The following is a 16,832-nucleotide window of genomic DNA, read 5'->3' on the forward strand; positions in this document are numbered from 1 at the left end:
AGAGGACAGCAGCACCAGGAGGAAATGCAGCTAGAAAGAGCTCCATGCTGGGAGGGGAGTCAGAGCCCTTTGCTGCCCCTGCTTCAGGGGTTCCTCACATCTTCATCTAGAAGACAAAGGCCTTGGCTAGTTGGCCTTAGTTTCACAGGCAAAGAGTCTTGTTCAAATGATCTGAGTAATGGGGGTTTCTTTTCTGAAAAAGCAGATGTCAGACCAACAAAGCTGAGCAGGCTCCATATGTGACAATTGGATCTTAAGGGGGAAGGAACATGAAGGGTGTTGAGAACCTAAGGCAGCAAGAGATGCCGTGGAGGTAGAAGTTTCTGGATTTTCAGTTTGGTGTGCTGCCATTAAAGTGACTTTGTTCTGTTTTCTTGCTACTTGATGGCATTTCACCCTCCACTCCAGATCCTTTCTCTCCATCCTTGCTTCTGCTTACCCATCTTATCTACTTGAAGTAAGGCCTGTTCTTAGTGGATGATGAGGATGATAATGAGAGTTAACACCTATTAGTGCCTACTATGTGCCAGGCACGGTCCTAAGCATTTCACAGGTCTGAAATCACTCAATCTTCTTACCAACATTGTGGGGTGAGGACCATTGTTATTCCCAGTTTATCGATGGGAAAAACAGTAAAGCAATTCAGCGCTGGTCACCCAGCTAGTAAGCGGCATAACTGGCATTCAGATCAAGACAGAAAGCTCCAGAGCCCGTGCCTTTCACACTGCCCTACTGCCTCCCAGTGAGGGTGGAAGGAATTAGCTGTCAGAGACCTTAAATTCCTGTTTCCTTCGGTGGCCCTCCAAGCAGCTGTCAGCCATCTGTTCATCTCAACCTGTTGAGGACTTTTTAAAAATGTTTTTTAATCTGTACCAGCTCTGAGAGGTGGCGCCATCCTGAGTTTACTGTTATATCTTTTTTTTAATTTTTTAAAGATTTTATTATTTTTAGACAGGGAAGGGAGGGAGAAAGAGAGAGAGAGAGACAGACATCAATGTGCGGTTGCTGGGGGTTATAGCCTGCAACCCAGGCAGGTACCCTGGCTGGGAATCGAACCTGTGACACTTTGGTTCGCAGCCCGCGCTCAATTCACTGAACTGAGCTACACCAGCCAGGGCTTACTAAGTGTTATATCTTGATGGACGCCAGTGCTTGCTGTTTTGGATTGCTTAACGTGACATGGACATGGAGGTGGGCCACCAAGGATCTGACCTGGCTACAAAAGGCGGCACAGGTGAGGGCATCCTACATGGTGACAGACGGGTTTGCAGGCATCTCAGCCCTAAAGAGAAGTTTATATTATATCCTATTAGGAAATCTAGGCAAAGGCATGGGACTAGAATTCAGGTTGCGGGCACTGGTGGCAACCAGTAAGCCCTGAGAAGGAAGGAGCTTCCCTAGAGAGAGTGTCCAATGTGGTGACTCCCAGGTGCATTTATCACGTTCTCTCTGTGCGTGTCTACACACCAGATGAATCCCCCAACAGATATTTTTCCTCTAATCTGCCTTTTTGAACCTACTTTCGCAGTAATTGCAGAACAGTTTTCCTGAAATGGATGTCACATAGTCTTAGGATATTCACCAGGGCAGATCTCAGTGGCCCTCCAGTGGTATCAGGCTGCTCGAGCCGTGCCTGACACACAGGCCGGTGGTGATCGCAAGGACAGTGACACATCAGTCTCTCCTGGGCGATGCTTGAGTTGTAGTGCTTTTCATCCCTGATGTATTTTGGTGGGAAACAATGGCGTAAATTCTTCAACTGGAATTGTGCAAATAGAGTTGGTACACTCCATTCCTTAATCCACAAAATAAAAGAAAAAACCAAAAGGATGCATTTGAAAAATACTGGGGCTGATCAAATGTTTTTCTGATTATGTTCTTTTGAAGTCAAACTATCTACGCTGTAGAAATATTGGAACAGGTCAGGCCTGAAGCATTCTTGATTGAGTAGTTCAAGATCTATTGATAGAATTCAAAGTCTTACCAGGTGGTTGTGCGAGCCAGATGCTGGGCTTTTACCTGACTTCTTCCTGCATTTGGAGGGTTTTCCAGCCAGGTGAGGGCTTTGATTCACAATCATCTTCAGTGTATTGTTTGAAATGTTTGAGGTGCTGTCCTATTTAGCATTCTTACACTTTTTGTTAAAATTGTTCCGTATTTACCTTTCCATCCATAGATCTACTCACGTGACCAATTACAGTTCTTAATAACTTCATAAGACCCCATGTAATTGCTCTACAGAATTTACTTAGATTGTTTTGTGTGATTGGTCATTTAAAACCAATTCAATTTTAGTTCTTATTGCTATGCTGTTGGAAACATTTACATTGCTTACTGTTTTTTTTAAAGGTTTTATTTATTTATTTTTAAAGAGGGTAAGGGAAGGAGAAAGAAAGATAGAGAAACATGGATAGGTTGCCTCTCATGTACCTTCAACCATGGACCTGGCCTGCAACCCAGGCATGTGCCCTGACTGGGAATCGAACCGGCAACTTTTTGGTTTACAGGACAACACCCAACCCACTGAGCCACACCAGTCAGGGCTGTTCTTTCTTCCTGTCTCTCTTTTTCCTTTTGAGTATTTTCTTGGGAATATAGTCCCAAAGAAGAATTAAGGATCAGAAGGTTCTGTAGTTCATGTTCCATATTGTTGGACAGCCTACAGAAACACCAGAATAATTCAGTGCCTGCCCAGCAATGCTTGACCCGCACAGCCCTGCCAGTGTTGGTCTATCATTGTATCTGATATTGTTTTTAAATAGATATATAGTTATTTTGATTCACCTTTCTTTTAATTATCAGTGATACTGCACATCTTCCCATGTGTTGGTTTAACATTCCTAGTGGACATGATGCATGTGTATAAAGTATTTGGTACATGGTTACCCCTCATTAATGTTCCCTCTTGTTCCCTCTTTCCCTTTTCCCCCTTTAGCCATTTGTCAAGTACGGTTTCATTACTGATGATAATATGTTTATATCATAGCATAAGACTTCATGCCTACTTTGGATTATAAATATGTATTCATTGTATTTATCAAAATTTAAAACTTTCTTTTGCCCTCTATATTTGTTTCATTACTTTTTATGTAGGAGACTGTACATTGACTCTAAATATTTGAATATACCTTCCTCTAGCCTTATAATAATTATTATTTTGTGTTTCAGTTGTCATGAGTATCTCTGCTACAGCTGTAATAAATACACTATCCTTTAAACAAAATATACTGTTTGATTGGTTCATTGACTGATTTGGAAAGTATTATCCTATTTGATTAGTTATGGATATAATCTGCTATTTCATACTGATCCTGATTGTTCCACCATCATCTACTAAATGGTGATTCCTCATTCATTATTATGATTCTTAGTTTTTGTTTGTTTGCTGTATCCTAAGGACATGTAAGTGCTTAAATCCATCTCTGGAACCACTATTTTATTAGAGTGTTTGTCCTGGCTTTGAACCAGCAAAATTCAGTTTTGATGAAGATCACTTTATAATATAACCTTAAATTTGATTATTATGTCTTCCTTCAATCTTCTTTGGTATTATAGTGTATTTATTTCTTCTTATTAATTTTGCCAGTGATTTATTATATTCTGGTTCATTCAAGCAGGAATTTAATTGTTCTTGTGTTAATCTATTTTTTTGTTTTCTGGACTAATGTTACTGATACTACTTGAAAATTTCTAAATCAGGCGCAGTGGATATAACTTTGTTTATTTAGGTATTTCTTTATTTTCCCCATTGTTACTTTATAATTTTTACATTAGATAGCTAGATATATAAATTCTCAGGGTTTTTTTTTGTTGTTGTTGTTGTTGTTCCCAGGTCTGGGAACAGAACCATTTTTCATTGCCTTTTCTAGCTTTATATCATTGATATGCATTTGGTCGATCTTGCATTTTCTATTTACACTGTTATATCATCTGCAAAAATCATATTTCTATGATGCAGACATCATATTTCTCTGCCTGCCTTTGCTATGTTTATTCTCTGTTTCTTGCTTCCTGCAATAGGAGCACTATAGGAGAGGAGCATCTTTGGCTTCTGCCTGCATTTGCAAAGTGGAGCCCCTGGGATGGTGCTGTGCACTGTGGTGACTACTCTCTGCTGGTGGCTATTTAAATTTAAATTTCAATAAATTAAAAACTAAAATAAAAAGTTCAGTTTTTCAGTCACATCTGCCACACTGAAGTGCACAATAGCCACCCCCACACGGCTAGTCACTATTACACTGGACAGTGCAGAAATAAATATTTCCATCATCGCAGAAAGTGTTAATGGGCGGGTCCTAATCTAGGATTTCCACATTAAAAGTAATACTGAAACTCAGATTGAAATCTCTAATCTTTTTTATCTTAAGGAGTATATCTCTTCCTATGTCAGAGTTCTTATAAAGAGTTAATGTTGAATGTTAATGATGGCCTTTTCGGCATCCACGAAAAGAATTATTAGACTTAAAAAATATTTTTTTCTATCGAAGTGTTGAGCTATCCAAATAATTTCTCCCATGTAGTGCTAGTTCTGTCTTTGTAGGATAGTTCAGACTTGTGTGTTTTTGGAACATTTCCCCTTTCTGTTTGTAGGATATTGTTTATGATTTACTAAACTATATTCTTGAATAAGAATATAGTCCTATAATTCACCTTTCTCTCTCTGTGTTGTACTTATTAGGTGTTATAATTCCAGATTTTATTTACTTCCTAGAATGAGTTAGATAACATACTATCATGTTCATATTTTGAAACCTTTCCTGTAACTAGTATTTGAACATTTGAAGATGTTCTCCTGAGAATCCATTAGGGGTTTCTTGGAAAAATGTATGGAAAAGATAGAACTTTCCCTAACAGTTCCTCTGACATGAGTCTATACATGTTTATAATTTTGTATTCAACATAGCTAGTTCATAATTACACCATTGAATGTAAACTTCCTGTGAAACACTAGATGACAGGCTGGATGACAAGATGAATGTGCTGGCCATCAGAAAGAATGAGGATTTTCCCATCCCCTCCCCATTGGAGTCTTCAAGGCTTTCCTCCTCCCTCAGTTTCCCCCGACTGCTCTCTCCGCGTGAATCACCAGGTCTCCCACCCCAATACTCTGACCTTATCCTCTTCCCAGCTCTCAGTTCTCTGGCAGACGATGCCCTTTTCCTCTTCTCCGCTCATTCATTTGGAGGACCCACCCAAAGTCCCGGTCTTTGTGATTTTCCCTGAGTGATTTCTCTCTGTTCTCATCTTAATGTATTTCTTGAGTGTGTCATTTTTTATTTTTGGCCAAGAACTATTCACAGCCTTGTCATATTGTCTCATGTCTTCTTTGTCATTAGACATCTGTCTAATATCCCTGTAGGAGTGGGAATGGAGAGAGAATTTGCGTTTTCTATTTCTTTTGTTTAGTGCTAAGAAAGTAGCCGACATTAAGAGATATTTATTGAGTGTGTTGACAAATTAATGATTCTTACTTCATTGCCAGGCCAAGTCAGTACAATCCTTGGCCAAGCGTAGGTTTTATTAACTTTAGTGAACTAGCCTATTTGAAGAAGGCAAAGGAGTTTCTTTTATAAAGGACCATATCCATCTCCCAAGTCTGTTAACTCAGCCACTCATTCCCACTTGTTCAATAGCTAACTAACAAGTAGCTCCCACGTGCTAGCTGGGGGAGACACAGTGTTAGACAAAGTAAGTGTGGCCCCTGGCCTCACAGTGTTCACAGTCTAGTATGGGAGGTTTGTATTCAACAAGTAAACCAACAAATAAGTATATAATTACAATTGTGCTAAGTGTTATAAAGGAAGGGAGGGATATGGACAGTTCAAGTTAGTTGGAGTGGTCAGGCAGGGCCTCAGTCAGGTTAGGAAGTGACATTTCAGCTGAGAGCTGGAGGACAGGTCACTAGCCAAGTGAAACCCGGTGAAGGAGCCAGGCAGCGGGAAGAGCATGTGCAGAGGCCTCGAGGTGTGAAAGTGCTTAGCGGGTCTGAGAAACAGCCCAAAGCTGGTGTGTGACTGGAACACTGTGAATAACAGGGGAATTGATATGGGTTCAAGCAAGTCCAGCTTCAAAGGGCACTTATGGTCCAGGATTGGGTATTTGGGTTTTAAATAATCTGGGATATGTTTTAAGAGATTTTTCTAAGATAATTATGCGCCCATTACTGCTCCAAGGAATATATATATCTTACTTAATGCTGAGAACATACATATCACATAGGTACTTTTAATATACCCATTTTCCGGTTGAGGAAACCAAGGCCAGGAAATGTTAAGCAACTAGTCTGGGGTCACATGTTTGTAGTATGTTTGTCAAGGAGCCAATATATAAGCAGGTTGTCTTGAGCCTCCAGAGCCCAAGCTCTGGCCACTGATGGCCTTGCCATAAGGTCACTTGGCCACTGTGTGGCTGATGGGGTTGGCAGTACAGGAGCAGGCAGATAAATTGGGGGCTCTGTCAGTGGTCCAGGTGATGAGGGGGTGCTGCGTAATTGAGGAGAAACCAGTATCCTAGGGTCAGGGCAAAGGGAGAGGCAAGGAAACATGATGTAAGGGAATACATATATATGATTTATTTAGACCTTTTTTTTAAAAAAAGCTTTGAAGTCTTGTTTTAAAGAATTTAGAATTTAGAAAAGAAACAAAGCAATCAGTAAAAGCACAGCATGAAAGGGAAATAAAAATTGGATCAGAAATGAAGTACAAATCACACTAATAAAAACAAGGTTTTTTTGGTTTTAATTGATACAGTGGAAAGAAAAAATAAATGCAAAAGGAAATATGACAATTATAATAAAAGAAATATGTCATTTGTAAGGAATTTCTGACTCCTTGCTGAATTAGCTCCCTAAGCTGGAACAGATAACTGCTTAACTGGAGTGAGATAATGAAACTGGTTAGAAGTTTATTTTCATGAAATCCGATATGAGATCTGCCCTCCACGGGCCTACATTTCCCCTTCCTTTCCCCCTTCTTTCCCTGTCTGTTGAAGTCTAACCAGTCTTCACGACAGCATTCAAATCCTCTCCTAAAATAGAAAAACAAAACCATCGACATGAATGCATGATTATTTTAACCCAGATCAACAATTACCAGAAGTACAGTTAGCCTTGGAGAAGTGAAAACAAAGGTTACATTGCATGCAGCCTTTTCTATTGAAGAGAGCAGGGATGGGTTTAATCTGCTTTAGAAATGTTTTCTACCACAACAGACACATTTTTTTTAGACACATTTTTAAAGGGTAAATTTTGCAGCATAAAGGCATAAAAATTATCTAGAAACTTTCATTATGTGGATTACCGAGTGGGCTGAATAAGATTGGAATGAAGCGTCTGTGGGCGAATTTAGGTTGTACGCTTTTATATAAAAACTTCAAATATAGCTGCCATGTTCCCAACTTTCATTCTTTTGAGAAAAGGTGATGGACAGTGGTTAGAAGTGGATTCCTGTCAAGCTGTCCAACTAGGATACAAGGACACCTGTTGCTGGTTTTCAGGGAGCAGGACCGTGTCCAGACTAGGTGTGTGCCCCAGAAGTCCATAGAGTGACAAGGACAGAAGAGAGTAGATCTCCAATGTGGCTTCCAGTCCCCACCTCCCGCCCTCTTCTCTAAGCCTCCCACATCCTAGGAGATGTCTCCCAACACTTGGGGACAGGACTCACTACTAGCCTATAGGGCTTCCCTTAAAGAGTGATCAGACACTTTAAATGGTACCAAGTACTTTCCACGAGGGGACTGGAAAATGTGCAGAGCAATGGCGGGAGGTGAGCAGAGGATCTGGGCAAAGGTGGAGTCTTATGCCGTGTGCATTAGGCATTGCTATATTACCACAAGTCTCAGGAAAGCAGTCTCACTTTCATATGTCAGGTTCAGGCCACTCCAGTTTCTTTTCCATACAGAGTCCCTCATGTGAAAGGAGGGAAGGCAAGTAAGGTAAGCAGAAGGAAGAGAAGAAACAGAAAGGATGGATAGCCAGCTGCTAATACTAGGCCATTCAACCATCCATTCATGCACACATACATGCATTTGCCATTACTAAGGCAGGACAGAACAGGGTCAAGAAAACTGAGATGACCAAGGTGCAATCTCAAGGTTCCTTCCTTGGATAGTCAGCCACATATTTGCAGATACTAGTATGTCTAGATATTATGTGCAAAGTCCCTGGCATAGCATCCGGGACATATTTGGGACTGAGCAAACCCTGGTTATCATCAAATCACCACCTATGTCACAAGGCTGTGAGATCCTTGAGGACAGATGAGCTGTTCATGCATCTTGGACTCCCTGGATCGGCAAGGCGTCTAGTGCAGAGGTCGGGGTCTGTGAATGTACTTTGACACACTGAATGAATACATGTTTGAGCACCCACTCCATGCGGGCACCTCTAAAAGGCATGGAGAAAGCTTCTGAGACCAACCTTTGTCCTCAAATGAAATGGGGCATAAATAAAATATGTTGTAAATTAAGAAGCCCATACAGGGGTAGCATTTGCTAAGTGCCAAGTGAATAAAAACAGAAGGAGCCTCAGGAACTTGGGGGAGGAGGAAATGCTGTGGGTTGGTAGGGAGAGGGTGACATGTATTCATCCAGGATTTAGTCAGGTTGAGAGTGTTAAAAGCGGTGCTAACTCCCATTCCCTTTGGCAGTGGGAATGGGGAGAGTAAGCCCCTCCCCAAGACTTGAGTTTGTAGGCACCCTCATTTAGTCGTATGCTGGTAAATATTTAACAACCTGCTCTCCAGAAGAAAAAAAAAGTTTGTGAATGAATGCCTATATTGGGTTGACCAAAAGTCTTTTAGTTTTTTTCTGTAAAATAAGACACATTTTTTCATTTTTGCCAGTAACTTTATTGATTTGGATATTTTGAGTATGTCAGCTATCTCCCACTATTAACTTTTAGTGGGTAGAGGCCAGGGGTGCTGCCAAACACCTTCCAATGCATAAGACAGCCCGAACAGCAAAGAATTATTTTGCCAAAATGTCAATAGTACCAAGGAACTTCACAAACCACTTTTGACAGGTTCAGTCAATTACAGCACCTTCACCATACACTGCACAAATCTTTTTTTGCCTTTCAGTTGCATTTTTACCTCTCTTGAAATAATAAAGCATAATACACCAAAAATGTTGCATATCTTCCATCTTTAATATTAAAATGGCTGCAGAAAAATTCACCAATTTTGATAAGTTTTTTAATTGCACACTGATAGGACAGCTGCCACAATACAATTTAATAAAATTGTTTCTGATGAAGTTAAAGATGACTAAGCACTGCTAGAGCCATCATACAGAAGAAACTAAAAAAACTTTTTGACCATCCCAATATAAATTTAAATTTTACCGGAAAAGGATCAACAGCACACAATTCACTGACAATAATAAAATATCCAGTGTTCTTGCTTGTGAATCCCATGAGCTGATCCATCAGTCTTCACAGGATGTTTTTGTTGAGCTGTCGTGTCCGTGGTTGACCTGTCGTTGCAGTTCCTCAGTGATGTGACCAGTAGAATTTCATCCCGGTCTGCCCACTCTTTCCCAATATGTTTATTCTCACTAAACCCGATATGTGATTCACTAAACTGTTGCTCACCTTTATGCATATTATGTTCACTAAACGAAATCTCTTTCATCTTCAGTACTAAGTATGCCAAAACCTATTCACAAATGACATGCACACCTCCTTGGCTGAATCAAACAGTAGTTTTTTAATACAGGGAGAATATTTTTCTCTTATTTCAATGCCATTTATTTGCAGTGTAATAACTACAGACATGACTCACTTCCAAGTTTAATCTGCATTGTTGACCATCATAACTCTAGATAATTGACAAAACAAAAAAAATCAAGCCCTAACTGGCTGTGTTGGTGGATTTGCAAAGTATAAATACACCCACCTGGTCAATTTTGAGATATCCTTGGATGTGGAAATGGGAAGAGAGATACCATTATCTAGTATTTCTACCAGGTATATACTGTAAATGTAAATAATCTCGAGTACAGATAAGTGATGAGTTTTGAGTACTTATTACCTTTGTCTTTAAGCATAATTCATTTAATTATAAGTTTATGCTTTACATTTTAATAATGGCTATTTTTAACAGGCAGCTTCAACATACCTATTGCCCTCATTCCTAATGAGTATAAAAGTCTCCCCTTTTGGGTGAGGAGCTCTGTACTTTTCCTCTCCTTGCCCCTCCCAGTCGTACAGCGCTTAGTTGCTCATGCTTGCCTCCGGCAGAAAATCTCACACAGACTCATTTCTTTCCTGATACCAAGCATGCCGTGGGGAGTTTGACTTGGATCTTGCCTCAACTGCATTACTCACCCTAATTGTGATGTTTAGTGCAGTCCCTCAAAACATTACATTTCACATTTATTTCCATTATATCTTTCTTTAAAGACAAAAACAAAAATGCGGGGTCTTGTGTGGCTATGGTAGAGGATTACTACAAACTGAGCACTTGGACTGGCTGTCACAGTAGTCACCTCACAGTGCTCTGGGGAAGCTCCCTCCCGGCTGCCTCCTGAAAGAGCCCAAACCTGCCTAGCAGGTCGGGGAAGTTGGCGACCTTCAGGTCTCTCAACCAGAACAAAGAGACACAATCCCTAATATCAAAAGCACAGACTTTTATCAGCAAAGCAAACTTTTATTGACAAAGCGAGTTCCCCTGGCTCCACCCTGGGCCTCCTTTCTTACGCAATGTCCCTTTCACACAGTTGTGGACAGTCTGCCAAGTGGGAGGCGAGGATAACCTGTCTGCCCCACTCCCTGGGTTGACCCATGGCAGTTAATTCTTGCACTGCTTGGTAAATAGCTGACCCCCAGTCCCACCAGGGCCCCTTCCCTTGTAGGCAACCTTGCCCCTCCCCAGGCCCTGCTGGGCCCTCCCACGATCCTGTGACAAGAGTTACCTCCAGACCTGCTCTGATATCTGACTGGACAGTGCCCAGGTGTTGCCCGCTGTTAAGTATTTTGACTAACACTCCTGCCTACGTCCTCCTAAACATAGGGTCTGAGCCACAGTAGACCCTATGCATGCACCCCCACCTCCATATCCAAGCCAAAAGGCTCAGGACCTGGCCTGGCTGTGGGATCCATCTTTTAATAGAGAAAAAGTCAGCAGCTTAGAATCAACTGAGGGTCTTCAGAATCCAAGGCTCCTTCTCCAGTGTGCCTGCCTTGCATGTCCAGTCCTTGGCTGGCTCCCACATGGCTTCGCTCATTCATCCCCACATCCCAGTTCCTTTAAAACCCTGTGTGCTTTCACCCACCCTGCAGGCCCCCATCCCATGCCATGGCTTCCCCACTTAGAACTGGACCTTCCAAATGGTGACCTTTGCCTGACCGGGCCTCATCACGCCTGTGTCCAGACTCTCCTAGGCTGATGCCCCCATGCCCTGCCTCACTGTCTCCCAGCTTTCCTGGCTCTTGCACCTCTCTTTGTGCCATCCATCAGTGCTTAGTTACACTTGCCTCATTTAGTTGCCTCACTTGCCCATGGGGACTTTATCTCATCTTCCACTGTGAGTTCCAAACCCAAGCACTCATCGGAACCCAGCAGTTGTTGGGAATTCCCCTGTTCTGTCTACAGCCTGGTCCTCGCAGAGGTAAGGCTACTAGTTTACATCGGGGTCTCCTGGCTGTTTAACCAAAGCCATAAAGGAGATGGAACCTACTTCTCCTAAGGAAAAGGGCTCTGCAAAGGACCTATAATGTGATCAATATCCAATCATCAAATCACAATAATATCTTTTTTTCAGCTAACATGAACTTTTTCCTGCTTTGCCTTGGGTTGTGTAATCTCTACTACAATTGAGTAATGATTAAATCATGGGCTTTCTCCTCATTTTTTTTCTTGCCCGTTGCTTTCAAAACATTGCTCACAGAGTTTACGAATTTACATTAAAAGTGAATTCCAATAAAAAGCCTATTAATTAAATTTTTCCGCCTGCTTCAGTAGCTCTGTTTCAAAACACTGTGTCTGCTCAGGACAAGAGGGTTTTCCGTGTCATTTCAGGAGATGAGCATGTTGGTAAGAAGAGAGCATCGAAGGACACGGATGTCATTCTGTCTCATTGGAGATGAGTGCCGAATTTAGGGAGCTGGAGTCCTGGTTCAAACTCGCCTTGAACGAGATTTACGATCATGGGATATGAAGCTTTGTCTCCCAAGGTCTAATGGTCACTCCTGGTGACCATTAACTCCTGCAGCCTGGTACCTGCATCCAGAAGAGGCATCTTGCAAGGTGGATGGTGGGGAAGGCGGGATGTTGCACTGTGTTTGATAAGTCAACGGAACAAAACAGAGACAACTGCTTTATTCAGGCCTCTGGAATTTAAAGTGGTTCGACAAGCTAAGAGCCACATACTATCATGTGTACAGCATTGCCATCTGGTCTTCCCTTAGGCTTTTATGTCTTGTTTCTGTGTTTGTATCATTGAGATTTTCCAGAGTGTTTTTTAAAGGGGGAATTAGTAGTAGCTTTTGCATGGTTCGTTTTAGACATTATTGTCGAAGCTGGCACGGCCATTGTATTTGAGCTTGTTTTGTACCTTGACCTCTGAAACCCTTTTCCCAGAGAGCTAGCAGTGGAGATCTGCTCTGTGGGTGCACACAAAGGACTTGGTGACTAGAGATGAGGGCTCTGTCATGGCTGTGATAGTGGAAGATGCTACCCTGATGGAATACCACATACCTGGTTTAAAATATTAAAAGGTGTATTAAATTGAATTGTGTTGATGGTTTTAGTACCCTTAGAGGTTGCTGGGGAAAGCTGGAGTCCTTCGTGACTAGCAAAGAATAGAATGCACACGAACCTCTAGGTCAAATGCTGAATTCCTTCTGCAGGTGGAAATGCTGCACCTTACAAGAGAGGCCAAGTCTCATTTTTGTGATGACCTTACCCATTTGAAACTTTCCTGGAATCTCTTATCATTAGCTCCCCACCCAAAGGATGAAAAACACCATCTGATTTCCAGTGTTCCCATCTCTTATTTGAGTTCGCAACTTTCTTGAATAACAGATGGCCAGAAAATGTGTAAGCCCAAATAAAAGCAAAGCATGAGCTTTACTGTGTCCTCACTGGTGTCAGTTGCACTTTAAAATTAAAATTATGTAAACAGTCCCCTGGCTTTACATAGGAGAAATAGAAATGAAGGAAACAACCTCGGCACTTGAGAGTATCTTAGTTTGGTTTGTGTGTAGGTTTTCTGTCTTTTTCTTTCTTTCTTTCTTTCTCTTTCTTTCTTTCTTTCTTTCTTTCTTTCTTTCTTTCTTTCTCTCTCTCTCTGATGCACTTTCCTCTCTCTCTCTCTCTCTCTCTCTCTCATAAATCTTTTAATGTTCCATCAAAGAGAAAGAAGTGAAAAGGCATTTGGTAGAAGCATTTTTGCAAGTTGCTCATTCACAAAGCTAATGGAGTTTCACCGGCAGCCAGCCTAGAATATTAGGACTTGCAGAGACCTTTGAGGTCCTTGTTTTAATTGACTTGAAAAGGGAGGAAAAGGTCCTGGAGGAAAAAAAACAAAGGAGGCCCCAGTCTCTCCCAGTTTGGCATTTTTCTTACCTCAAGGAGTTAAAAGTCAGCGGCTGAGCCTGATCAACCAGATGGTCTTTAACAGTAACATGGTTCATATTGTTTAGATTATCCTGTTGCAAGCACCGTTCCTCGTTTACCTTTTATGGAATAAAGTGTGGAAAATTGACCACAGATGTAAGTAACCAAGAATGACGGGGAAGCTGTTGTTACCAGGCCTCCTCTTTTCTCTTTAACACGCCTGATCCCACAGATAAAAATAAAGAGAAAAACGGGAGGCAGGCAGAGAAACAGCCTGCCTTACCTCGATGGCCCGGCCCAAGAGCTGTCAGCCCTCTGCTTTACATTTTCATAAACCCACAGTTGGCCTCAAGACTCATGCGCAGGCTGCCCTCGAATTCTGATTTTCCAAGTGCCCTCCAGGTAGAATATCATACCACGTAAGCAGTTTTTCCATCCTGTTTTGAAAGGCAAGGGGGCAAAGCCAACAGACTGACATGGAGCGATTTTGCAGTCCTCCCTTCCCTGGAGGAGAGAACTGAGTGTCATTTTGCAGCCTGAGGAGCACAGATAAATTCTGCATTCCCGTTGCTTTGATTGCTATCTCAGCTGCAGGCTGGGCCAGATTAATTAGAACTAGGCCCTTGTTATTTCTGAGAGTGTATTTCTGAGTTGACAAAAGAGTCGACTACCCAGAATGGGCCCAGTGTAGAAAGGAGCTTGTGGAGACAGGCCTGTGCTTTCCTTTGCAGCAGGCTTTTCAGGATTAGAAAGTCAGTTACGCCTTTTTAAACCTTCAGAGGAGTATTCTGCCACCAAAGTAATAAACTGGCTTTTATGAAGTCCCTTTGTTTTCACTCCTTCTTCTCTCCTTTCCTCAGTTCTGTGCACCATTGCCAAGGCCACGCTGACTTTAGCCTCTCATCCTTCTATGTGGTATTTGCTGCCTTTGCCTGTGGGTATAACCACAGTCAGGTGGCCAGACCTCTGCTTGCAGGTCTGCTGGAGGCAGTGAGAACCCAAATTAGCCATGGGCTATTCCAGGCATCTGGGAATTAAACACCATTTCTCCAAGTGGTCTTCTGCACTGCACACGTTTATGTGGGGCCCAGCACAAGATGGGACCCACCTCTTTGGCCACATGTATTTTATGTCTTCTTATTCCCATCTAATTCAGCTCTCCTTGCTTCTGCCAGGCTGCCCTACACATCCCTTCCACCATCCTCCTTCTCTGGAGTCCTGGCTGTACAAGAAACATTGCCTTGGTAGTGTGACTCACCTGGTTGGGCAGTATCCTGCAAAGCAAAAAGCCACTGGTTTGAGGTCAGGGCACATGCTTGGCTTGCAGGCTCCATCCTCGGTTGGTACGTGCCAGAGGCAATCAATCGATGTTTCTCTCTCAGCTCTATGTTTCTCTCCCTCACTTTCTCCCTCCATCCCCCTCTCTAAAAGTAAATTAAAAAAAAAAAAAACACACATTTATTTATTTATTTATTTATTTTAGAGAGAGGGGAAGGGAGGGAGAAATGGAGAGAAACATCGATGTGTGGTGGCCTCTCTTGCGCCCCCTACTGGGGACCTGGCCTGCAACCTGGGCATGTGCCCTAGACTGCTAATCAAACTGGTCACCCTTTGGTTTGCAAGCCGGCACTCAATCCACTGAGCCACAAGAGCCAGGGCTAAATAAATAAAAAAAATTTTAAAAAGAAAAGAAACTGCCCAACATTAGACTTCCTAACCCATTTCTCTCACATTTTCCCAGAAACCTGGGCCTGTCTTCAGGACATAGTTTTCTGCTCATGCTTCCCTGGTTTTAAGATCACTGTCCCCTATGACCCCTTTGAAACCTCTCCTTTTAAGCTGAGGCACCGGGTCAGCTCACTCCCATCTGTCACAAACTCCTGGATGCTTCTTCGCACTCATGAGGACTTTGGCACTTGGAGTTGTCACGCTTCTCCATGGTGAACTCAGTAGCCTCCCTGCTGACCAGTCAGCCCACCAGCCATGTAATCCCTCTGTCTTCTCTGCTCCCGTGACTGTCCCATTCACTCCACCACGTGACTTTGCTCCCGTGCTCGTGTCTGGGATTGTGAACATTTGCCCTGCGAACTTCCCATCCCTGATCACAGCCTTCCATTTCACCATCTCTACTACTCTGTAATTTCCACAAAGACGTGCTCATCAACCTCTGGCTCCTGACCCTCTATTTTCCCAGATCCTCCATCTGCCTGCCATCCGGCCTGGTCAGTTGTGGATTGGTTCAGGCATATTCTCCAGTATCGGTTCCCCCAAGCCACCCTCACACCTTTTGTTCTTTCATTTTTCTCCCTAGACAGCCCAGCCTGAATCAACTCTCCAGGCCTTCCTCCTGAGCCGGGCAGGGGCCTACTGAGAGCTGCTGGATATCATCACTTGATCTGCCTAAGTGACTAGGGACAGACCCCTGGCTTCAAATGTTACCTCAACCCTCAGTGCCCCCCTATGGCTTCTCAGTCAGCTCCTCGTCTTCCCTGATTCACCAGATGTCTTGAAAACCCATCGCTTGTACTACCTTTTCACTTCCACTCATGGGTCAAACTGCAGTCTGGCTTCTGCTCCCACAGAAATTGTTCCCACAAAGGATACCTGTGGATGCTCGATTTCCAAATTTTCTTTCTTTATCTCATGTGATCTCTCTTCCACGCTCTGCTTCTTGGAGCACTCTTCTTCCTCAGCTGTGACTCTCATCTCTCAAGGTTCCCCTCTCTCTGAACACTTGTTCCATTTTCCCCACTAAACTTATTCCTCCCTGAGTTCCTATCCCTTGCTGCTTCTCCTCTCACTCTGGCCAAGACCCGGATCCTGTAATGTGGAGAAAAAAAAATAAAGAGGGTTGACCCTACCAAAGGCCACTTTTGAAAACATCTCATTCAGCGAAGATGGGAAGCAAGACACCCCAGATGACTGATGGTGCTTAACACTCTGTTTCTGAGATGACGGACATGCGTCCCAGGACTGAGAAGTATTTGTGTTGTAGTGACAGCAAGTGCCAGTGCCTGTGCGCTCTGGGTGGGTGAGCCCGAGGCCTTCGCAGAAGGTTTGAGCTGCCATGTTGGGTGTTCAGATTCTCATAGGTTCAGTGAATAGGTCGTTCCTAGAATCTGGAGAAGAGTTTCCATTTCAGAAGCTGGGTGTACAGTGGAAACAGTGCAAGGTTTAGAATTAGACATTATAGTTTGAATCCCGTTCTTCTCTGACCAACTATGTGACCTTGGGCAATTGACTTTTCTCCTGGCTGTGTCTCAATGTTTTCAAATG

The 16,832-nt window shown here is 42.7% G+C and overlaps 1 protein-coding gene across 2 annotated transcripts in view; it reads left to right on the plus strand.

Moving 5' to 3' along the window:
- Positions 1-16,832, plus strand: part of PARVA (parvin alpha) — a 156,282-nt gene that overhangs the window by 41,845 nt on the left and 97,605 nt on the right. The window contains exon 1 of one of the 2 annotated variants that reach the window (XM_036029054.1): positions 16,482-16,536. The exons of the other annotated variant lie outside the window; for it this stretch is intronic. Coding sequence (XP_035884947.1) covers position 16,536 — 1 coding nt within the window. The 5' untranslated portion in view covers positions 16,482-16,535. Of the gene's footprint in view, positions 1-16,481; positions 16,537-16,832 lie in introns of those variants that run through there. 2 annotated transcript variants of the gene reach the window in all.

This window comes from Phyllostomus discolor, chromosome 6, assembly GCF_004126475.2.
Source record: "Phyllostomus discolor isolate MPI-MPIP mPhyDis1 chromosome 6, mPhyDis1.pri.v3, whole genome shotgun sequence".
Lineage (NCBI taxonomy): Eukaryota > Metazoa > Chordata > Mammalia > Chiroptera > Phyllostomidae > Phyllostomus > Phyllostomus discolor.